Source organism: Artemia franciscana, chromosome 1 (assembly GCF_032884065.1).
Source record: "Artemia franciscana chromosome 1, ASM3288406v1, whole genome shotgun sequence".
NCBI classification, from domain to species: domain Eukaryota; kingdom Metazoa; phylum Arthropoda; class Branchiopoda; order Anostraca; family Artemiidae; genus Artemia; species Artemia franciscana.
This window is the reverse complement of record NC_088863.1, coordinates 52,047,388-52,072,064: the sequence shown is the minus strand read 5'-3', so window position 1 is coordinate 52,072,064 and position 24,677 is coordinate 52,047,388. Positions and strand designations below refer to the sequence as shown.

Genomic DNA, 24,677 nt, shown 5'->3' with positions numbered 1-24,677 from the left:
GGAAAATAACGAGGAATGTCTTCCCTTTTTTAACTTAATCAAAAGAAGTTATGTGCATCAAGGCTGGAAAACGATAAATCTGCTATATCTCAGGAATAGGTAAAGCTATTGAGTTGAGACTTTCCGGAAATGTGTAAGAGGATATCAAAAGAAACTATGAGCATCTAGACAGTAAAAGAAAACGCGTGGAATATCCTAGAAGGGGCTAGGGGCTTAAGGTGAAATTTTAGAGTATGTTGAACTAAAGTAGCTTAGGACCAATCGTGCACTATGGTTTTACAAGCTTGAAAACATAAAAATGTGCATGTTGATGCATCTTACAGGCAAAACAGTTCCTTGTTTTGAAGCCTTGAACATTTACTATTAGGTAGAAAATTATATTATTGTCTCCTGTAAAACTGTCAAAAAAGTAGTGTTTGAGAACAGCCTCATTACAAGGGTAAGGTCCAAGTTACAATAGTTTTACCAGAAATAAAATAAGGATACCCCGAACATTCTGACCAAATACAAATTATTTTGAACACAGGGTGAAACTATATATTTATTATATTTATCCTACAAGTCTTTCTTGATAGCAAATCTTTATTAGGTCATTCTTAAGTTAGAAATGGGAAAAAAGGGAAGTTTTCCTGAGCATGCGCCATGTTTTGAAACTCACTAGGGGCAACCAAGTAGAGCTTGGCCATGTATTTATTAGTGGAATTAAACCTAATTTTTTCCTCCATTTATTGATCTAAGCGCTGGGAAATGAGCGTAAGTCACGGAACTGATACCGACGTTTCAGCGTAACCAACAAAGTTCGCTAGAAAAGGGAAGTTTCCTGATTTCTCTTGAATGTAATGCAACACATTTAGGAAGGTTTTTACGAGTTCCTGGAGGAATAATCCAAGACGTAGATTCAATCTTGTTATTTCTTTGACGACTAACCAGCTAGAAGTAAGGACATTCTAGTTTGATAAAAATTGGAATATTAGATAAGATGAGATAAATTTTATTCTAAAATGTATACAAAACACTCTGCAGTACCTGTTAAGAAAGCCCCTAAGGTTTGTTGGCAGCAGGTGGCAGTCTGCTCTACTCTACATTGTACTACATACAAACATATAAACTACATACATATACATACAAACATATTATTCTTTTGCAAGGAAAAATCTCTTAACTGCAGCCTTGAAGGATCTCAGACGACTCGAATTCTATTGACTCCTTATCAAGAATAAAATTAATGTTTTTATTTTAATGAAAATAATAAGCAGTTCGACTGTCTTTTGGTAAAACCCAAAATACGGATTATTTTTCAAATTTTGGTGAAACTTTTTTTGAAAACACTGGTTTCTTTTTTTTATTTAGAGTTTCATTAATAGGTTTTCCTAAGTTAGATTTCTTCCTGTACTTGCTGTCCCTTTTTTGCTGGACGTAAATACCTAGTTTTGTAATTATAGTACGTACGCACCAGGAAATCTGACTTTACCCTTGTAGATACTAGAGTGAGCCTCAGAAAGTATTGTAATTAGAAAAATTGTAACTGCGCCATTGGGCACACCTTGTTGAAACTGGGGAATATTTATCTTTAACACAGCATTGGATTTACATCGTTAATTTTATGTAGAAGCTCTTAACAGAGGAGAAACGAACGGTAAAACTCAGAGCGAACCCAAATTGTCCCATATAAAAGGGGATGGTACACCTTCACTACTATTCCGGCACTATTTTTGTTTGTTCATTTTCTATTGTTTTGTTAGAAAAGAGTAAGGTAAAATTTTTACTTTGTGTCTAATTGAAAATAACTGACTGATAAAGCAAATGTTTTTCAAAATTTATCACTTAAAAGAATTCGAATCAAGTGACTGCAGTCATTCGCGAAAACTCATTTCATTTATAGGACCTTAACTGGCTAATTGAAGTTACCGGTACTGAGAGATGCATCCATGCAATTTCACTTTATTTTGGTTTTAGTTTAAAAGCAGTCATTCCAAAATTGTGGAGGATCGTCAATTTTTTTCTAGATCTTCTTCTCTCACTTAAGTAAACAGGATCTCCCCTCATATGATGAGGTTTACTCCTATGACTTTTTGATCAGAAGTCATCGACGATCCAATTTGGTCAGTCCGTGACTTGGCAGGATTGAGGTCAATAAGCAAAGATACTGGGTTTAATTGGGTTTGAACAAGCTCTTCTGTGCTTCTGCGTTTGGTTACGGTTTGCTTGAGAAGTGTTGAGATGAAGTGACTTGTTTGCTGTATCAACTAAAAATAATAATAATTGTACCCAATACCTATGAGCGTTGCATATATGGAAAGCTTCATTTCGAAATTTCGTGTGAAATTTCGAAATGACAGCTTCAGCGACCGAGCTCTCATTGGGTTGAAACTACGCAGAGAGGTTTTTGGGCATACTACATATTAATCATTGGTAAAAGTACACTGCCTCGAATATCCATGTCCTTTGGGATGGATGGATTAAGGGTATATGTCGTGCAGATTGCTTCAAACAAGTCGTGGGGCTGGAAGGTATTCTCAGGATTTTAGCCAATATTTTGAATTTTTTTAAGTGGCTTCTCAATGCGTCAATGTTTCACAGGGAGGCCTTTTTTGGGTACTGAGGACTGACAATCCTCGATCAAGGTTTGGATCATTCAATGCTGAGCAATCTGTCATTACTGAAGGCAATCTGTCCCCTGCTTCAGGGTAGAGTCTTTTCTACTTTTGGCAGCTAGAATTCCTTTCTTACGAACATGTAGCATTACTTGATAGATGACAAATTACACAGATCCAGTAATATCGTTAAGATCGTGTTGTGACACGAGTAACTCTAATGGTTCTGGCAAAACAAAACGCGAAAATTGAAGAAAAACTGATTGAAGAGAAATCAGAAACAACAAAACTAGAAAAAAATGATATTAAAAAATGGCTACCTCTATTCCTTCCCAACCCCTCCCCCTCCCCGCAAATAAAAGTAAAAATGGAATAAAAATAAACAATGCGACGATAGCCTTAGTCGACCCTCGATTCTATTCCTTTTTCTGTTAATGTAACTTAAGAATTATCTTTTAAGTTAACATTTTTTTTTCTGTCTGTGTTTTTCCTTATAACAAATGAATTACAGAATATACAAAAATTTACTGAGCGAAACGCCTGCGACAGCTGAGTAGGAACCCTTAGAAACTGGCAGATTCTCATAAGGCGTTGCAACAACTTAAAGAATAGCAAAATTATTACTTGTAGTCTAACAAACTGCTGCCCAAGGGAAAGGGATGATTTAGTGAGGTTTGATTTTACTGCTGATTAAAAGGGCGCTATAATAAAAGAAAATCTTTTGTATATGTTTTTGACTATATCGGCTGGAAATGACTGTCCCTAAGAAGGGCACCAAAAATCCGAAGTGGTAAATTGAAATACTAAGAAAGATGATTTTTTGGCATTTTCGAATTTATAACTAATATGGTTCACTTGAAGAATGTTCATTTGGAGCGGTACCCCCTTCCCCCTACCCAGTGTATGCTGGTATGCATATGAAAATAATTGTTAATTCAACGCTCAAATGTTTGCTCAGTAATAAAAGGTGCCATACCCTCAGTAACCATGTTTGGTGCTCAATCTATTTGCATTTAATCAAAATCTCTAGAGTTTATGGATTATGCTCCCATTTCTAGATTATTCTGAAGGGTGAGAGAACCTGGTACGAAATCCCTAAAAATTTATTTCTGGTAATAGTGTAAAAGGGTTGAGGACCTTTTGTCAAGTTTAGATTTTCAGGGGATCCATCTTGCCTTGCCTCCTTCTGTAGAAGTATGCCTTTATATAAAACCTATTTTACGGAAAAGATTTTCGCAAATACTGCAGACATAAAAGGGGAAGCGATGAGGCAAATTCTTGCGGCCTGAAAATCTAAATCAGTGTATTATGACTATGTTTGGATTGCTACTCTGACTAGGGGGAGGGGGTTCATTTACATGCAGCCACTACTGTTGTTTCATCCTTCCAGGGATTTTGAGTATCATTTCAATGAATCAACTATGTTCTCTGGTGGTCAGCAAGCTGTGAAACTGAAAGATGAATTTCGACTCCACTTCCTCAACGTCAGCAGAATCATGGATTGTGTTGGGTGCCAAAAATGTCGCCTGTGGGGAAAACTTCAGGTAAAACCTTTTATCTGATTTTATCGGGATTAGGGGAAGAAAAAAAGGACAACCTTTATTGCTTTTTTTTTCGTTAGCGGTCTGATTTGCAGTTTTCATGGAGAACAACAAGTTACAAAATATTTGTTCTTTCATTCATTTTTTACCTCATCAAATAAATATAAAAGCTTGCTTGAATTTACACTTCGCTGTTTGGTTTGTACTTTTTTCTCTATTTTGTTCTTTTTATTTGTTCATGGTTTTAATACGATAAAATTAAGAACATACTCTTGTATTTTGTATTTCAACCGGCTTGAGTAATTTGGATAAACAAAAGAGTATGCCCTTAACATGTTCAGAGCGTTCACATGTCAAAAATGTTGTTTTATTATAAAATGAAACAACAAAATGAGGTCATATCTCAATTGGATCTTGATCTTTACTGAATAATGAGACGGCAATGTTTGTAACTTGAGGTTGGTTTAAAGAACTGCTGTTGTAGACTATGTCTTGTCTCTTTTTAGTAAAATTCTTTGATAGTCCATAATTTGTATTACATGGTTCTGTACCTTACACATTTGGCCGATTTCTTCTCAGGGGGAAGGAGGAACTTTTTCAAAAGAACAGAACAAGCGACTTGTATATATTTAAAAAGAGAAGCAAAAATAAAGGCCTATGGATTTCCCTGGACTAAGGGAATGCCAATTGAAGAAAAATGTTGAAAATGCTCCAGAATGACGCCCAGAGGAATGCAGTGGGTGTTATAAGTGGGGTGTAAGGGGATGTTTGTCTGCTATTCGTTATGTTGAATTTTGTTAAAGCTCGATTTTATTTTCCATTTTTATATATGTTCATTTTAGGTTTCATTTATTTATCCATAGTAATATCTGTTATTTTTCAGTTTAACGAGATTATTTATTTCAGTTTTGCTCATTTTAGGTTTCATTTATCCATTCGTTGTAATATATGTTGTTTTTAAGTTGAACGACTTTTTATTTCATTTTTGCTCGCTTTAGGTTTTATTTACTTGTTGTTTGTGCTCGATATAGTAGTTCAGGTTTGTTTTAAATTTGACTAATTCTATAGCTTTATTTTTGCTCATTTCATGTTTTAGCATTGCTCTTTACTTTCATTTGAAAATTTTGTTTTTGAAAATATTTTTCAATACCAAAAAAGTAATGAATTCCTTTCCTTCTATATTTCTCTCTTTTTTTCCAGACCCAGGGATTGGGAACAGCATTGAAAATATTGTTTTCCGGGGATTTCGACAGTCCTGATCCTACTGTTTTTGATTTGCGAAGCATGAGACGAACTCACTTCAAGTTAACCAGAAACGAGGTCGTAGCCCTATTTAATGCACTTGGTCGCCTCTCGGATAGTATACAAGCGTTAGAAATGTTTAGAAAGTTGGCTGTTTCTTAGTTCTTTAAATGTTTTTACCTGGCATATTTCAAATGCTTAAGCCCTATTTTCATTGCGTATTACCAGGGACAATTTGTATTTAGAAACAAGGAGAAATCGTGCTTTCACTGGTTGCTGTTACTCTGTAAACGAACAATAAAAACAGGGCTTAGTGACTTGTAGCACGGGTCATTCTATCTAATAAGGTCATTGGTTTTGCCAGTTTTGTGTTAGAGAAAAGTTCGAATTCTATTTTTGTTGTCTGAAAAAAGTTTTGTATTTCTCCTTGCTAACTGGTATCACTCGAGTCCAGCACAACAATGCAGATTAAAATCAACTATCAAACTTCTGTTTTGATACCAAAGGTGAAAAGAACTATAGAAAATCAGGTTGCCTCTATTGTTTGCCATAAAACACCAAACTCTCTGAATTTACGGAAGAATAAAAAATTGACGTCTTGTTAAACACACGCGTGAACGAGGGCTTAGTGAAGATTCGCTTGAGATATGTGTGAAATAACTAGAAAATGACGCTTTCAGTACTTTTAGGTTTGTGCCGTATTTGTGGTAACTTAAAAGGTTCTTTGCCCGAAACCCTGGTTGTAAATCACGAGTTTGGAATGCTTTATTTCAAAACAACTACATGCAAGCTCAAGTTGCTCAATTTGCGTTCTCGTCAAATAAGTAAAAAAAGAATATATGAGACGGTCAATGACTACTTAATTGCTGTCAAACTGTACACTCGTCAGTCCTATATTCAGGCAAAATAATAAAAACTGCGTGTAATTCATGTCTTTTAAAACGGTGTCTTTTGAATTAACGCGGTCCAATGGAAGCTACTGCAGATTTAGCAAATAATAGTAGACAATCTTATTTGTTAGAATGGTTTGTGTTCCGTCTCCCTTAGCAAAAATGATCCAAGTCACTTTTCTCGCCAACAGAGTTGTTCCTAAAATAAATGTACATTATCATAATCAATAAAGTGGTTTTCACCAAATGAGCATTATCAGTCATGGTAAATATGTGGAAATTATTGGTATTATTTTGTTCCGATTACCTATGATGCAAATGTTAATGTTCCCAAATATGGAGTAATATTCGTGGGGGGTTGATCCTCCGTTCAATCTTATCCCTTTTTCCTTTTTATGTTAACGTTCTTATTAAATAATTTGCCATTTGGATTTCTTCGTGAAATCGATAAATGTGACTTTGTATATTTTTGCTTAATGGGGAGGTAGTCAGGTAGCGAGTAGAATAAATAGTAATTATATTTATTTAAAATTCTTATTTTTGAAAAATAATCTCTGAATTACTTTAGAGCTGAAAACCTCATTGTAAAACGTGTTGTTAAAGAAACGGAAAATAAACATATGTAATGGTCCAAACTAAAACTAACAAATTTGAAAAATTTTATTGTATTTACCTTATCCCCTAGACTTCAAAAAGTGGAAGCTGCTTGAATCATAGTGTTCTAGATAACTGTCTTGGGCTCTAGTGAAACATAAAAGCAACAGAGGCGGTACCCTCTGTGGTACTTCCTGGAGGAGGGGAAGGATCTGATCACCTGGAAATGTAAAAAAAAATTAATAATAAAAATACGCTTTTTTGAAATTTTTTAAGATTTCTGCTCCATCCCTGAAAGTTCCACCCATGTCATTTATACTTTGGTTACAATTTATAATGTAAGTCTTCAGCAAATAATTAGTTGCTGGTGTCTTTTGAAAAGCATCCTAAAAGCTTAAGTTCAATCTCAGATTACTCATAGACGAATAATCTGCTTGTAAAAACGTCCCAATTAGAAACTTAGCTGGATAGGACGCCACTAAGTGGGTGTGTCCCCCGGTTCTCAGTAAAATCTCTGTCCTCCTAGTTTTTTTTGTATGGCATATTTCATGTATAACTAGTGGTTTGCTGGTGACATTGTGGATATTAAAACAAAAAAAAAATGTTTTCATGAGACCTGACTGACATTGAATTGACTTTACTTTTCGCGTAGAAACCCTCGTTTTTCACGTAATCTTCATTGTTTCAATTTTTTATGTAATTCTCAGTCTTTTTATATTTAATTTTAGAATATTTTTTTCATTTTATTTTTCTTCTTGAAGGTCATGTCTGTTTCAGTAGCCAATTTGAATCAATATGAAGAGCTATGTTATTCTCAAAATTATCCTACTAAAAGTATTCAAAAACGTCGTATTTTGTAATGCTTTCTAAGTTATTTATTTCAAAAGAGTTCTATAACAAATGCAGCTGAGTCGTCTAATTGAGTAAAAATTTGGTTCAACATTTCAGAAAGTCCTTCTTTTTTCTTTGTCTTTTTTGTTTATTTTTTTCTTCTGTATTTTGTGTTTATATTTAAATTGTGGAAAGATCAAAATGTCATATATGTATATATATATATATATATATATATATATATATATATATATATATATATATATATATATATATATATATATATATATATATATATATTTAAATATATATATATATATATATATATATATATATATATATATATATATATATATATATATTAAAATATATATATATATATATATATATATATATATATATATATATATATATATATATATATATATATATATATATATATATATATATATATATATTTAAATATATATATATATATATATATTTAAATATATATATATATATATATATATATATATATATATATATATATATATATATATATATATATATATATATATATATATATATATATATATATATATATAATATATATAAATATATATATATATATATATTTGGGTGATGGGTCTTTTTATTGATTTTTATGTGGATCCATCCCTTGTCAATCAAAGTTTTATTCATTACTGTTTCTATACTAAAAAAGAAAAACAGTCTAAGTGCGATTAATGTTACCGTGAAAGAATTGGTAGAATTTGTGGTTAATCTAAAGAAAAAAAGATTCCTTGTTAAAATTTGGGCAACGCTTTCTTTCCATCATTATTATATTATTATTGCTTCCGTTTTTTTAGGTTCTCTAAGAATATCCCTATTTCAAGCAAGGATTGAAAGGAAGGGTGGTAGGAATAACTACTCCTCCTGAACGCAAAACATTGATTTAACTTCACGGTATGTATCATATAACTCAGATTTGTTTCAGTTCCGATCTGTTGATCAATCACCAAAGTCTTATGAGGATTGACGCTCTGGTGATCCGATCAGTAGGAGGACTTTTCAATTAAAGTTCAACATTAAACAAGCAACAGCCACTTTCTCTGTTTCAACTAGAATCCTTTTAGGGGAACAGCCTCAAATTGAAAATGAGAACATAATTACTAGAATGCCTGGAAAGAGCCCCTTAAAAGTGTCTATTCGTCGAGAAAGACGAAAAAACGATTATAACCTTCGAGAACTCTAGTCAGTGGCCTTTGAAGTCCCAGTTTTGTATCAAGATCTTAATTGTTCTTTACAATTCCTGAAAAAATATTCTTAAAAAAATATTTGACTCTTGAGTATAGAGAGGTTCCAGTATTTTGAGAGATCTGAACTATTTTTAGGTGATGGAATATTCAAGGTTGTGTCTCGTCTTTTTTTCCACCTATATGTAATAGATAGATAGATAGATAAATAGTTTATTTTAGCCCACCATCAGAACAACAACATGGCGGAGTATAAAGAAAAAAATAAAAAGAAAAAGAAACAGGCGAAAACAATACTTAAAAATTAAACGATTAGATTACATTCACTATACACATTCATAGCTCATCTATGACATGCAACGGCAGGAAATAATAAAGGTGCTCAAGGGCACCTTTTCTAGCATTAGTTTCCTGTTCTGCCACAGCTTCACGGGGATCTGGAATTTAAATTACAAATTGATTTACAATGGATTTAAATTGATACAATGGATTTAAATTACAAAAATAAGTTGTCATTAATAAACCCAAAGTTATTCAGGATTTGTAAACTCGACTTTCTTCTAGTAATATCTTCAAATAATCCGCGTGTCGTTTGTCAAACGTTGTTTTCATTATTATCACATACGCCTTTCAGTATCGGTTAGCCGCCTAACATATATTATTGAAATTAGCTAGTTACCCTTAGAAACTGTCCGAAATAAGAGACTTGGTCGAAGTTGGCTCAATTGTAACTTTCATCGTTTCTGTGTTGTTAACTCTGGAATTCCGAATCAGTTTTAAAGCTTATGAAACGATGAAGAGCAGATCAACCATACCAAAAAACGAGGTTTTTAATTAACTCATTTTGTTAGTAATCAATCTTGGTAATAAAGTTTACACCGGGACAGCTCGAATCTTAAATTTGCCTAGTTTTACCTAATTTTAACTTTGTTTCGCTATAGTGTGCATAGATTAATATAAAAAGTTCTATGAAGTTATTCCCGTAATAAAACGTATGTAAGCACCTCACTCGAATTTTTACTATTATTTGTTTCTTTTTGTTTTAAAAAATGTCCTTCTCAAGTCTAATTCTCCAAATCTGAGTGTGTCCTTGTAATAGTAAAAAAATTTGCCAATTTTTATTTAGAAAATGAAATTTTGAAATTAGATTGAATATGTAAAACTTCAACTGCTATCCCGTATGTTGTTATGTTTCACTAGTTGTATGCATATTTTTAAGCACAGTGGGAAAAAGTGCTTTCATTGATGGATAATATGCTAGTGGCTGATAGTGGTTACACAAAGGAGTTTTCTTGGAGAAGGGATACTGAAAAAGGAACCTAGATTTACCTCAATATTTTTCTCTTCTAGTGAATATTTAATAGTACTTTAAAGTAAAAGGGGGGAATTTATCTTTTGGGCCCTCCTCAAAAGACGTCTCTAATCAGGTGAGCTTACTCGTTTACTGCATCAAAATTTTGTTAATGCAGGAAGGATAGAATATATCTATATCGTCGTGACACTTGAGAAAATTTAGGTTTATTCGCTTAATTAGTTTACGCATAATTACTGCTGCATATTTTTCTAAAACTAGCGTCTTATGAAATTTTAAAACTCTTTGTTATAATGTATTCCATTTATTTGACGGGTGTTTTGTGTGTTGCAATAAATCTTGTTGTTTTTTTTAATGTTCTGCATTGAACTTGTATTCTTAACGGAATAGTATGGTATCGGTTTTTCCGATTAATCCCAGACGTGATTACCGCCACTTGTACTATACCACTTTGGACCGACCCCTCTTGCCCTCTTATGTAATTATCATCATCTTAAACTTTTAATGTAAAATTATATACTTTAGGGGAACAATCTCTAAGCAATTTGGTTTTTTTTTTTTTAGGAAAAACTTAATCTTTTTCAGTTTAGGGGTAAAACTCAAATTAGGTCACGTAGATAAAAGTTGCATCCAGTGATCACATTTGACAAAAGCCTGACTTAATTTATATGATGGTGCTGAACTTGAACGCGTTCAATTAAAATTAAAACTTTTACATTACTGGAGACTAAATAACTCATTTTATTAGATTTTGTATCTTTCTTATGAAGCAAGCTCAGAAAAGCGTTTATCATAAGTTTAAGTAAAATGCTGTGAAGTCTGTTTATGCAAAGTTTTGGTCAGAGTTAACATGGCTGCGTAACTCTTATCGTTTTCGTCTGTTGCAAAGGGCCAGCTACAGCTGATAGTAACATAAAATTACGAAAGAAGGTTATAAATAAATTCGGAAATGTAAAAGAGACGCCATTTGAAAATACTTCAAGAATTGTGCTTGTATCCATGTTAAGCTTAAAAGTAAAAAGTAATGACAAAGGGAATCTGTGAGGATTTCGAAATCCTCGGAAAATAGTCTGGGAAACAAATAAGGAGTTTTTAGTCGAAATCCCTAATGTGGGATTTCAACCCAGATTAGATGGAAGGCGTTCCAGATGGAACGACGAGGCTTAATAGGAATCAAAACTAAAAAAATAAAACGGAATTTTGATATTAATAATTATACCAAAAGGAAAATTTTCTGATTTCCTGTCATAATTTAAGAAACAATTAGAAATTAAATAAAAAAGAAGTTTTTCAACTGAAAGTAAGGAGCAACGTCAAAACCTAAAACGAACCGAAATTATTATATGTAAGGAAGGTTACATCTCTGCAACACCTCGCTCCGTGTTGAAGAAGGGGCAACCCGCCTCATATATGTAACAATTTTGTTTGTTTAAGGTTTAATGTTGCCTCTTACAGTCAGTTTAAAAAGCACTCTTTGTTTGTTACACTGACGAAGTACTCGTTATGTATTTATCGTTTCTGAGTTTTAGAATGTGAATCTTTTCGCTTTTCCTTTTATTCTCTCGTTATGCATAACTGTTTTCAGACTTGTACTGTAGGCCCTACTCTAAATGCATCCCTTCATCGTAAAATTTGAGAAAAGTCACATTTTACCCACTATATAACAGACGAAGTGCTCTAGTTCAACTCTGCCTTGAGACATGAACAGAGTTCAACTGCCGTCCTCTTGAAAATGGGCCCTAGGTTCCAGCTATGGAAAAATCAGTATATCAATGAAAGAAGCGTTTAATCCTATTCTTTATGCAAGATGATATTTGGGGACGAAGCTTTGTTTAAACAGTAATGCTTTTGATGTAAGTTTTGCACAAAACGGGGCCCCTTTGAGGCTCGGATCTTGAGTCTTTCCTTCGTTCTCACTCGTTGGGCCTGAATGAACCAACTAGTAATGATATGGTGTAGGTTCTATCTTAATTATGGCATGTTCTGAGAAATTGTGTCCTCCATTAACTACTGCTTTGCTTTGAAGATTTAAGTTGCTACCAACAATTTTTCCGGTGAACACGCAGCTCAACCAGCCTCAATTCATCTACCTTTAGTTCAACTACCTAACAACTGAAACACCCTGAAACCAACTACCATTTGCCTTAACTCCTTTAAATTCAACCACCTTCTACTCGATTATCATATAACTCAGATTTGTTTCAGTTCAGATCTGCTGATTAATCACCAAAGTCTTATGAGGATTGACGCTCTGGTGATCTGATCAGTATGAGGACTTTTCAAATAAAGTTCAACATTAAACAAGCAACAGCCACTTTCTCTGTTTCAACTAGAATCCTTTTAGGGGAACAGCCTCAAATTGAAAATGAGAACATAATTACTAGAATGCCTGGAAAGAACCCCTTAAAAGTGTCTATTCGTCGAGAAAGACGAAAAAACGATTATAACCTTCGAGAACTCTAGTCAGTGGCCTTTGAAGTCCCAGTTTTGTATCAAGATCTTATTTGTTCTTTACAATTCCTGAAAAAATATTCCTAAAAAAATATTTGACTCTTGAGTATAGAGAGGTTCCAGTATTTTGAGAGATCTGAACTATTTTTAGGTGATGGAATATTCAAGGTTGTGTCTCGTCTTTTTTTTTCCAGCGATATGTAATAGATAGATAGATAGATAGATAGTTTATTTTAGCCCACCATCAGAACAACAACATGGCGGAGTATAAAGAAAAAAATAAAAAGAAAAAAGAAAAAGGCGAAAACAATACTTAAAAATTAAACGATTAGATTACATTCACTATACACATTCATAGCTCATCTATGACATGCAACGGCAGGAAATAATAAAGGTGTTCAAGGGCACCTTTTCTAGCATTAGTTTCCTGTTTTGCCACAGCTTCACGGGGATCTGGAATTTGATACTTATTCAAAAGAAATGAGTTTCTCTCGAATAGCGTTATGCGTATCAAAAACTTCAAATATCTACAAAATGCGGACCTAACTTTTAGTCTCTCTGTTTCTGTGAACCATTCCCAAAGCGGGGAAAGGTAAAGGACATTTGGTAATGCCACTGCTCTGTACATCCTCGCCAAAATTTGCCGATTGTAAGAATACTTCAGCAGGGCTAGTTTAGCATAGCTCATTCGCAGGTTAGACACAAGGGTATCAAGGCAAAGAGTTCTTGTAGTTTTCTTATCTCGGCCGTACCGAAGACCTACATACTTGAGCGAAGAAGACGGTGCGATAATAGCACCATCTACGGATACAGTTGGTGCTGGTGCCTCTTGTTTCGCAGAGCTGAAAACCAGAAATTCAGTTTTCTGGCCATTAGCTTGTAGACCAATAGCGCTATAACCAGATACAAGCTGATCCAAATTATCGTACAGTATACTCAATGAAAAACTCAACATAAGTAAATCATCAGCATAGCTTATTAAACTCAAATCACAAGTATCAAATCTTAGCCCGTCAGAAATTTGTTTTGTAACCTTAGAAGTCAGCGTGTTAAATAATATCGGACTTAAGACGGAACCTTGTCGAAGTCCTCTCTTTAGTTTAACTGGCTCACTGAGTGTTTCAAGCCCAAGCTTCACTCTTATATAGCTATTAGAGTACCAAAATGATAACATAGCTACTATATGGGCGTTCACACCGGCATCTAGCAAGGTGCGGAACACAGCAGACTGGATTACTGAATCAAATGCAGTGGAAATGTCAACACTACATATATGTACGGATAACTCAAGTGATTCAGCTTTGGCATGAATGCGCTTTAGAAGTCTATGGACGAAAGCACAGCTGAGATGCTTTCGAGACCCAAACTGCCTGTAGTCTATCACACACTTCGATATAACTTCGCGAAGGGCCAATTTTTCCAGCACCTTGCTCAATGTACTTGAGACAGTAATCGGCCTGTAGCCTCCACACTCATTTGCGTTTTTTCCTTTCTTCAGGATGTTTGTACTGACTCCGGTACAAAACGATTTGGGGACGGTGGCACTATCTATACACATCTGAAAAAGTAGTTGCATATGCTGGATCAAAAGCGGTGAACCATTGCGCCGATGATCACTACTGACACCATTAAGACCTGGAGCTTTGTTAACCTTTAACTGGCGAACAGCCCTCAAAACATCATTCACGGATACAAAAAAATATGATAGTTCATCATATATATGATGTACATTTAAAGGTTGATAGTTCATATCCACCTTGAATTTTTTTTTCTATTGCGTGATAAGGCAAAAATCCCATATCGAGGCATGCTACAAGCGCCTAAAGACTTGATTCCAATAGCCAATCTTACTAGAAGTCTTAAAGATTTGGAAAAAGTTGCTATAAACGCTTTTCCATTTAAGTTTCGGAATTCTTCATTATCCAGATGTTTCTTTTACTTTTCACTATCTATCGTAAAATAAAGTTCAATCACTGGGCCTCAACCAACAGTTCGAAAATGACAACAATTTTAATACTTTCGTCAAAAGTATATCAGTCTTAGCTTTTGTTTAGTAACAAGATATTGAAAGAATGTGTGATAAACTCTGTGGTAATTTCCCCAAGATGATAATTGTGATTCTTTCTTGATTTAGTTCAGTGATACCTACGTAAGTGGCTTTCAATTGCCAAACCGGGGGTTATATTATCTAGATATTTACTAAGTCTTCTGAAATCACACCGAAATTGTACTGAGTTGTGTGATGAAAACTACGAATGACATGGAGAGTTTCTACAAGGTCCTTATGGTAAGATCAGTGCGTTTTATCAAAGAGGTCGTGGTAAAAAACTAAGTAATAAGCAACTCGGCTTACTAATAGTACCTGAAACTCTAAAAAACAGAGTTTTGGTAACAATAGACGTATCAAAAACATTGTGTTTTAAATATGCTGATTCCAAGTATATAAAGTTCATTTTGTTTATGGTTACCCATCAGAAGCTTAACCTGAGAAAATTTGGGCTGATTTTCGAAAGAGGGAGGAAACACCTCCAAAAATTCCAGTGTTTTTTTTAACGAAGATTACACCATCAGATTCAGCATATTAGAGAATTTTGTCGTCGAGGTTTCAATCTCCTATCTACGAAAATATGGAAATTTTTGTATTTTCTTTTTTGGCAGAAGAAAGATACATGTTTGTTGTTTTTTTTTCGCCCCGGGAGTGATCGTGTTAAATCAATGGCCATAGAAAATTGTGAGACAGTTCATTCGAACGGAGATCAAAAGTTCTAGTTCCTTTCCTAAATGACCGAAAAGATTGGAGGGAACCTAGGCCCCTCCTGTAACCATTGTTCCCCAAAGACATCCGATCAAAATTCTAGGATCGCCATTTAATTCAACCTAGGTAAAAGGCCAAATAACTGGAAGGAACATTTTCACTTGTCATGCTCTCACTCGCTGTATAACTGTCCATCGTCAAGGCGGATAGGGCAGCGACAAATTTCTCCCAATTCCTGTCTAGCTGACTCTATGCCATCGGTCTAAATGGCGCCATTTCTAAATTTACTTGGAAATCTGTTTTTTTTTTATTACGATTACTTGTCTAATGTACTTGTATCATTGCTTTAAAATGCGCGATATTTGAACTAGAAAGTGAATGATTTAGAAAGCAAAGCTCAAGAAATCTGAACAAACACTAGCACAAGTCCATGGAGATTGATAGTCTATAAAGTATTAATCTTCTTCACTTGAAAAAAATGGAAAAAAAATATCGTCTTGGAATGCAACTTCCCCCGTACTACTCTGTTTCTACTAAATCTTTGTAGCTGGAGTCCATCTTAAAGAACCTTTGTGTTGTTTTTAATTGCTTTTTTAGGGTCCAAAGCTTAAAGTGCTTTTACAATATATATGCTCCAAACCTACTATAATCACTCGAATTATACTTTAAGGCCATTTATTCTTCTACACAGTCTTTTGCCTAAACTGTTAGCAACAAAATACTCTCTACTTTGAAAAACACTTTTTCTGTCCAAAGAAACATACAACCATACAATAATTACTGAGAATTGGTGTCATTGATCAATGCTAGTTCCGATTATTATCAGCTAAAGTGCCAAGATCGTATATCTCTGATTTAAAGCTTATCTTCTCTCATTTTGGTTTGTTGGCTTCTCTGATTTGGTTTTTTCCACTTTAGCCTCTGAGCTGGACTATAGAGTATAGGGAATCTAGTTTTAAAGATGACGATTTTGTCCAAGTCTCGATTAGAAAATTTTCTGTTTACCATTTAAATTTTAAAATGAGCTTTGAGATGATGGGACATGTTTTGTAATGCTTAGAAAAATTTAATGACAAACCGTAATTAAAAGTTATTTGAGCATTGCAACCTAAATGAAATTTGTAATAAACTTTGTTACTCGTATTTTTGTAAACTCTTTGACAATCCTTTTGTAATTATTGCTTCTTGGCTTTTCAGCTAAGATCAAAATGTAGTATTTGTTCTTATGAGCTGAATATCTTATATGGTCTCTACATGGGGCCCAGAACATTAAACTGATTTTTGGAAATCGGAGGGATGTCGGGGCTGGCTTTGTAGCTTTCACGCGTTGCTCCGGTATTGCAGTATCTTCAGGATCTTTTTAGAATTTCTGCAATTAATTTTCGTAGCAGCCAAACATTTTCAAACAGTTCGTGGTAACGAACTGTAGTAAGGAGCGATCCGGCTCAATAGTAATCAAAACTCTAAAAAGTTGAATTTTGATATAAATGGCTACATCAAAAGATCTCATTTTAATGCTGATTTTAAATATATAAGTTTCATCAAGTTCAGTCTTACCCATCAAAAGTTACGAGCCTGAGAAAATTTGCCTTATTTAGGAAAATAGGGGGAAACACCCCCTAAAAGTCGTAGGATCTTAACGAAAATGACACCATCAGATTCAGCGTATCAGAGAACCCTACTGTAGAAGTTTCAAGCTCCTATCTACAAAAATGTGGAATTTTGCATTTTTTGCCAGAAGACAAATCACGGGTGCGTGTTTATTTGTTTGTTTTTTTTTTTTTTTTCTCCCCAGGGGTCATCGTATCGACCAAGTAGTCCTAGAATGTCGCAAGAGGGCTCATTCTAACGGAAATGAAAAGTTCTAGTGCCCTTTTTAAGTGACCAAAAAAATTGGAGGGCATCTAGGCCCCCTCCCACGCTCATTTTTTTCCCAAAGTCAACGAATCAAAATTTTGAGATAGCCGTTTTGCTCAGCATAGTCGAAAATCATAATAACTATGTATTTGGGGATGACTTACTCTCCCACAGTCCCTGGGGGAGGGGCTGCAAGTTACAAACTTCAACCAATGTTTACATATAATAATGGTTATTGGGAAGTGTACAGACGTTTTCAGGGGGATTTTTTGGTTTGGGGGTGGGGTTGATGGGAGAGGGCTTTGTGGGAGCATCTTTCCTTTGAGGAATATGTCATGGGGTAAGAAAAATTCAATGAAAAGGGCGCAGGATTTTCTAGCATTACTATAAAAAAAACAATGAAATAATAAACATGAAAACGTTTTTTTAAATGAAAGTAAGGAATAGCATTGAAATTTAAAACGAACAGAGATTATTACGCATATGAGGGGTTCTAAAAATACTTTAGCATAAAGAGCAAGGTGTTTAGGAGGAGATAAATACCTCGCTCTTTATGCTAAAATATTTTTAGTAATTTCAACTATTTATTCTACGGCCTTTTTGATTCAGGGGTCATTCTTAAAGAATTGGGACAAAACTTACGATTTAGTGCAAAGAGCGAGGTATTAACGAGGGTACAAACCCCCTCGTACACATAATAAAAATATAAGAATATAAAAGTTTGTTACGTAAGTTAATTCTTAAGTTACGTATATTTTTTACTAATAAAAACGTTCGTTGAAAATTAAAAGTTCTAGTAGCCTTTTTAAGTAACCAAAAAATTGGAGGGCAGCTAGGCCTCCTTCCCCACCCCTTATTTCTCAAAATCTTCTGATCAAAACTAAGAGAAAGCCATTTAGCCAAAAAAAAATTTAATAGACTAATTTCATTTCAATAATTTATGTGCGGAGAGCCAAAATCAAACATGCATTAATTCAAAAACGTTCAGAAATTAAATAAAAAAAACTAGTTTTTTTAACTGAAAGTAAGGAGCGACATTTAAACTTAAAACGAACAGAAATTACTCCGTATATGAAATGGGTTGTCCCCTCCGCAGTCCCTCCCTCTTTACGCTAAAGTTTGACTCTTTGCCACAATTCTACTTTTTAAAACAATTAAAAACTTTAGCGTAAAGAGCGAGGGACTGCGGAGGGGACAACCCATTTCATATACGGAGTAATTTCTGTTCGTTTTAAGTTTTAATGTCGCTCCTTACTTTCAGTTAAAAAACTAGTTTTTTTTATTTAATACTATTAAGATTAATGAAAAACATCATTGCAAGTCCTGAATAAATATAAATGACAATTTTTCCTCATAAGAGCACATTTTTAAAGTTTTCGTTAGTCATAGGCTGTTTTGATCCCTCTTAGCCCTTTAAAGGTTCAAGATGTAATTTTACGCAGAAGTGACTATAGAACAAGGAAAGAGCATTAAAAAGGCACCAAATGATGTATTCACTAACATCCTAGCTAAATTATGGTGAAAACTGTAAATTTCCACCATTTGTAGTTGACTTAGGAATGGTAATTATTATTTCCATTAGTTCTAATAGTAAAATTTCATTTTGAAAACAAATTTGCGAGAAATCTTAAAAAGGACCTGATGTTCTCAAAAATGGTAACAATTCTGTTGTAATGTCAATTGCGAGGGGTTTCCGCAATTTGTCAGGTTGTACGTAAAGACCATCAGAAGGGTCGACTCTGGTGACGAACTTTTGGTTCAGCTGTAGTCCGTCGATCCTAAGGTAGCGGTGAGTGACGGTATTCAGAGCTTGGTGGGATTTTGAGTTATCCTTAATTCGATGGGTGATTTGATGGAGAAAAGATCTGGGCCCAATTTGGTGCCAGCTTGGCAAGCACACTGATGTTGGTGACAGCCCCGTGGTCAGTGCACTTCCAAGCTTCATACAGATTTTTATGTCTTTGTCACAATCCTCTGCAGCCGTGAAAGTATGATTTTTGCTTCTTAGGTTGAATCAAGCACCATTTCGATTCATGTTGGATCCAGTGGCGGTGTCAGCAATCATGGTAGTGAATCAGTTTGTCCTAGCCCGACACGAGTTCTCTTGCGCCCAGGGCAAAATTTCGATTAGCATTCCCCTTTGTCCCAAAATTTGGCAAATCGAATATTAACAAAATAATCGTTTAGGAAAAAAAAATCCCGTTTATTTAAAATAGATTTTTCTCACTTTAGCTTCAGCAAAATTATTGATTATTTCGTCCCAATTGATTGCTTCTAATTCTTCACGCTATTTGCTCATAAACACTAAATCCTTTAATCGATCCTGGACCATACTCGATCTCAGGTACATTAATATTAATTTAAGTTTACTAAACGGCCGTTCATTACTGGCCACCGACACTGCAATCATTAATAACATTTGTTAGGCAACTATTACATTTGCGACGACCCCTTCATCTTCGTATTGCACAATTTAGTCTAACAACATTAAAATCGATTAAATTAGGTTTTCTTACTTTATTTTCAAGGAATGGTGATGAATATATGAAAAAATAAAAATTTCGGATTCAATTTGCCTATAGTTGCTCCCAACAGGGCCCTCTACTTTATTTTAATACAATTAAAATTTCAAAAAGTACAAACTGATTATAACCCGTTCGATTATTTATTTGAAATTTTGCTCCCGCTAAATTTTGCTAAATTTTAAAGTTTGTTTTGAGTCTTTAAGTGTTAAAGATTCGTTGAGTCTTTAAGGCTAGTCTACGCTAACCAGTTCAAGTTCTTATTATTCTTTAAATATACTACTATTACTACTACTAATAACTCACTGCAGCACCAAGCCACCTGAGGCCAACACAGCTACGCACGCTCCTCCTCCAACCTAATCTATTTAAAGCCTCCCTCTTTATACCCTCTCAGGAAGTTCCCACTTCCTTTAAATCTTTATTTATGACATCCTCCCAACCCAGACAAGGACGACAAGCTTTCCGTGTATCCCCAGACGGTTGGCCAAAAAGGACAACCTTAGGTAATCTGTCATCCTTCATCCGTAGAACGTGGCCTAGCCATCTCAACCCAATTCATCTCAATTCTTTAAATATACATATTTAAAACTATTCACATAACATCCCCGGCAGGGAGACTGGCTCGAAACCCGGGCGACAATACAAACAGTATAAACAAACAAACCCAGAAGAAACGGATGTCATCACACTTCTCACTCTATCTCACACCAAAAAATGAATGCCAAAAAAACTTTATTAAAATTATTATCGTTGTTTTGTCCGATAGCTGAAGGGCCGGGAGCTACTCACAAATTAATATTTACTAATTAGCAGAGCTTTGGTTTTAGTTTTTAATGTTAATAGCAATAGACTCTGATCAAAAAAAGATTCATATGTGTTCCAATAACGGTAAAATTGTAGTTAATTGACTTCTTGCTATCTCGGAAAGGGTTTAGGTTAGGAAAATGAAACTTTCAGGGATGAATCTACAGACTAAAGTATGTCCTGGGAAGGTATTTTGAAGTAACTACATCCACTCCTTCCCCCTCTAGAGGGCCCTGACCTTTAAAAATATGCGTGTTATAAAAGTGAAACCTTGCGAAATAGATCTTCTGCTTCATTGAAGTACAACAATTTTTTTTTCAGCTTCATGACTTTCCTTAATTCCATTTTATAAGGTTTTAAAGATATGCAAATACATTTCCTAAATTTTGAAAAAAAAACATTGATATGGCTCAAAATTCTACTCAAATAATAGGAATTGCATTTTCAGGACTAAAGGCAGAGAAAAAGCAACTAGTAACTGAAAATTAAGGTAAAATGTTGTTTTGTCAAAATTTCAATAGATATATGTCAGGTATAGGTCAGGGCCCTCTAGAGGGAGAGGGAGTGGATGTGGGTATTTTAAAATACCTTCCGGGATATACTTTAGCCTGTAGATCCATCCCTGAAAGTTTCATTTCCCTAACCTAAACCCTTTCCGAGATAGCAAGAAGTCAATTAACTAGAATTTTACCCCAATAACTTGTAATAATATTTTTAGGCGAAAATCTAGACCGTTCGGAGACAATGAAAGGCATAGGAAGCTTACTTAAAGGACAACGAGTATTATATGGTCGGACTGAGGGAAGGCCTGGAAAAAATGATTTAAAACAATCTGGTTGCAGATCCTTTAGATAACGGACACGGAAAAGTATACGTTGAAAAGCTAAAAATTGTCTAGCCGGAATGATATTAAAATAGCTGTAAAGACTCTTATTTCACAATAGGAGGAATATGTGACTGAAACGTACTCAAATAAATAATCGAACAATAATTAATGTACGAATGAACAAGAGAAAAATAGATTGATTTTACAGCATAAAAAGGAAGGAAAAATTTAAGACGATGCATTACACCTACGTTCCTTCCTAACTTAAGCCTTAGGCTAGTGATATGAGCTTTCCAGCTTAAATTCTGATCAACAATGACTCCAAGATACCGAGTACTCGATTTATTTTTATTACTCGACCTCCAAATGTGACTTCAACCTCTTGTAACGCTGGTACTGCAGTAGAAGTTCTTGAAAAAACCATAAAAAGAGTCTTTGAAGTGTTGACAACCAATTTGTTACAATGGAACCATAGAAGCATCTTTCTCAGTGATAATTCGAGATTTGATTTTAGAGATTGATGATCTATGTCGCAGGTAGAGTTGGCTGTATAATCAGCAAACAGTAAACTAAGATCCATATCAGTCCTATGGCAGGTTAGGCTTAGAGGGAGATCGTTTACATAGATAAGAAATAACAGTGGTCCAAGTATGGACCCCTGAGGAACCCCCACAGCATTAGACAGGTTTTCCTCATCCGAAATGTAGCCATTTGCATCCAATATTTGTTTTCTGTCCTTGAGGTAAGATTCAATTAGGAGACTCGCTTGTCCTTTAACACCGCAATTATGTAGCTTAGATAGTAGAATTTTATGAGAAATAGTGTCGAAAGCTTTTTTTATGTCAACGAATATTGTTGCAGGTAGCAGACCTTTATCCATGGCATCATTCAAAAACTGGGTTAGCTTTAATATTGCATGTTCTGTAGAGTATGAAAACCTGAATCCAAATTTAAATGGGCTGACAAAATTTGTTTTCTTCAAAAAACTGTTCAACTTGTTATATATACACTTATCAATAACTTTGCTAAAAGCGGACAAAATGGAAATAGGTCGATAATTGGACGGATCTTGCTTGTTTCCTCCTTTATGTAGGGGAATAACTCGAGCAGTTTTCATCACTTCAAGGAAAGATCCGTGTTTGAAGCATAGATTGACCAGATGAACCAGCACTTGAGCATAGGATCCAATGGTTTGTTTCAGTAGATAAGTAGATGAGCAATCGGTTCCTTCAGAATGTCCGTTCTTCATGATTTTTACTAGATTCTTGAGTTCCACTTCAGTCATGGGAGAGAGAAATATGGAAGAATCGACGGGATGTGGTGGAAAGTCGCGAAATCCAGATTCCACATCCAAGCTGTCATGCATATTACTGTTTACGGTGGCCTCTCCAATTCTAGCAAAGTACTGGTTCATTTCCTCGGTTACCTTTTGCTTACCATTCACTGTTGATCCATCCGACACATTCATTGATTCGGGCAGCCCTTGACTTTTGCTTTTCTTAAGACACTCGTCAATTATTGTCCAGGTCTTTTTTGGAGATCCTTCAGCTTCGAGAAATAGTTTATCAAAATGAATCTTCTTCGCCCATCTTATCAGTCTCGTAAGATCGTTTTTATAAGATTTGAATGTAGTTTCATTATTTGATGTGGGAGAATTTATGTATTCAGCGTAAAGTCGATTTTTTTCCTCAATACTCTTAAGCAAGCCTCTTGTTACCCATGGCTTTACGGGCACCTGGTACTTTTTACACCTTTTCTTCACAAGAGGGCAAGTTTCATTTAAAGCATTCTGAAATGTTTCTGTAAACGACCTGGACACAAATTCAACGTCATCTGACTCCAAACATTGCGACCAATCAGTACAAAGTAACTTGGCATTTAATAGCTTAACCAAACCTTGACCCATCCTTCTAGATGTTTTCATTTGAATGTTTTTACCAGAATACCGGAGAAACTTGCTCATAAGAACAAAATGATCAGACACATTCGTAAGCATTACGTCATACGACCCAACAGGGAAATTAATAATAGATGCATTTAGATTTGTAACCTGAGTTGGAATCCAGAAGGATGGAATAAAGCCAACAGCCAATAATGTAGTAAGGAAGTCTGTAGCCAGAGTACTCGAAGGCGCAGAAGTAATTGAGTCATGACTTACTGAAGAAGTGTCAATGTTAAAGTCTCCCATGAGAATGATTTTTCTTTTCTTGGAACTAACCATCTTAGCAAATTCTTCAAATTTATCCAAATATTTCTTGGTGCTAGAACTAGGAGGGCGGTAGAACATGCATAAAAGAACCTTCTGAGATGCTATGATGACTTCGATAACCAGAAATTCAAACAGCATTTCCTCATATAGAGAGTAAAAATCTTTAATTTCTTCAAAATGCAAAGAAGTATGGATGTAGAATGCAAGTCCTCCTTTCTGATTATTCAATCTGTTTTTCTGAAGTATTTGGTATCCTTGAATATTTGTCGCATTCAGGGTATTTTTATTCAAAAAAGTCCAGGAAGGAACGTAGATAAGAAATCTAGGCTAGAAAGCACCCCACAACAATTCCAACTCACAAGTCTAAAAAGCCCATTATTAACAGGAATAATTTTTTCAGGTAAAAGATACCTGTTACGGGGTAAATTATCAATAAGAGGGTATTGGGCTAGATCATCACCTATATTTATTGAATTTAATATTTTACTCAACTCAGTAGAGTATCTCTCAAACCGTTCCAGTCCATCAGACATATCAAAAAACTTACTTAACAAAATAATTTGCTTTTAAACTACTTGCCAGATAGTATCCAAAAGCATGAGACATAGTGAAAAGCGCGCAACATACCGGATCCTCTGATGATAGACGTAACAGTGAATAGATATAAAATTATTTAACTGGATATTTTGAACACATTTACAGTGTTCATCATCAGCAGTAAAACTAAAAGACATGAATAAAAATAAATAAATTTTATACCTAATAAACTAATTACATATAGTTTATTGCTCTTATTTTTTTCAATGCAACAGCCGAGGCAAATCTCTTTGACCTTTTCGGTTCCGGTTCATTAGAATTATCTGACATATTACGTGGACAGAGGTCATAGCTCTTAGGTGAGGTGATATTTACTTTATTTGACCTCAGTAAATTATCATAAATTGAGTTCAATCCAAATTCACCTGTATCTCTGTTTATGGAATTATTCTTGAATAGAATTTTTTTAAT

The 24,677-nt window shown here is 34.6% G+C and overlaps 1 protein-coding gene and 1 non-coding gene across 7 annotated transcripts in view; both read left to right on the top strand.

The window, feature by feature from the left end:
- The window catches only part of LOC136031171 (ero1-like protein), a 79,055-nt gene extending 68,458 nt beyond the window's left edge, over positions 1-10,597 (top strand). For 5 of the 6 annotated variants that reach the window (XM_065710546.1, XM_065710551.1, XM_065710539.1 and 2 more), the window contains exons 11-12: positions 3,985-4,138; positions 5,336-7,895. In XM_065710546.1, coding sequence (XP_065566618.1) covers positions 3,985-4,138; positions 5,336-5,539 — 358 coding nt within the window. In that variant the 3' untranslated portion in view covers positions 5,540-7,895. Of the gene's footprint in view, positions 1-3,984; positions 4,139-5,335; positions 7,896-8,543 lie in introns of those variants that run through there. The other variant, XM_065710558.1, reaches the window with a different exon arrangement.
- Positions 10,598-16,625: 6,028 nt separating this feature from the next.
- LOC136033815 (U2 spliceosomal RNA) lies at positions 16,626-16,817 on the top strand. Its single transcript, XR_010619024.1, has one exon. It is a non-coding gene; the product is annotated as a U2 spliceosomal RNA (small nuclear RNA).
- The last annotated feature ends 7,860 nt before the right edge of the window (positions 16,818-24,677 follow it).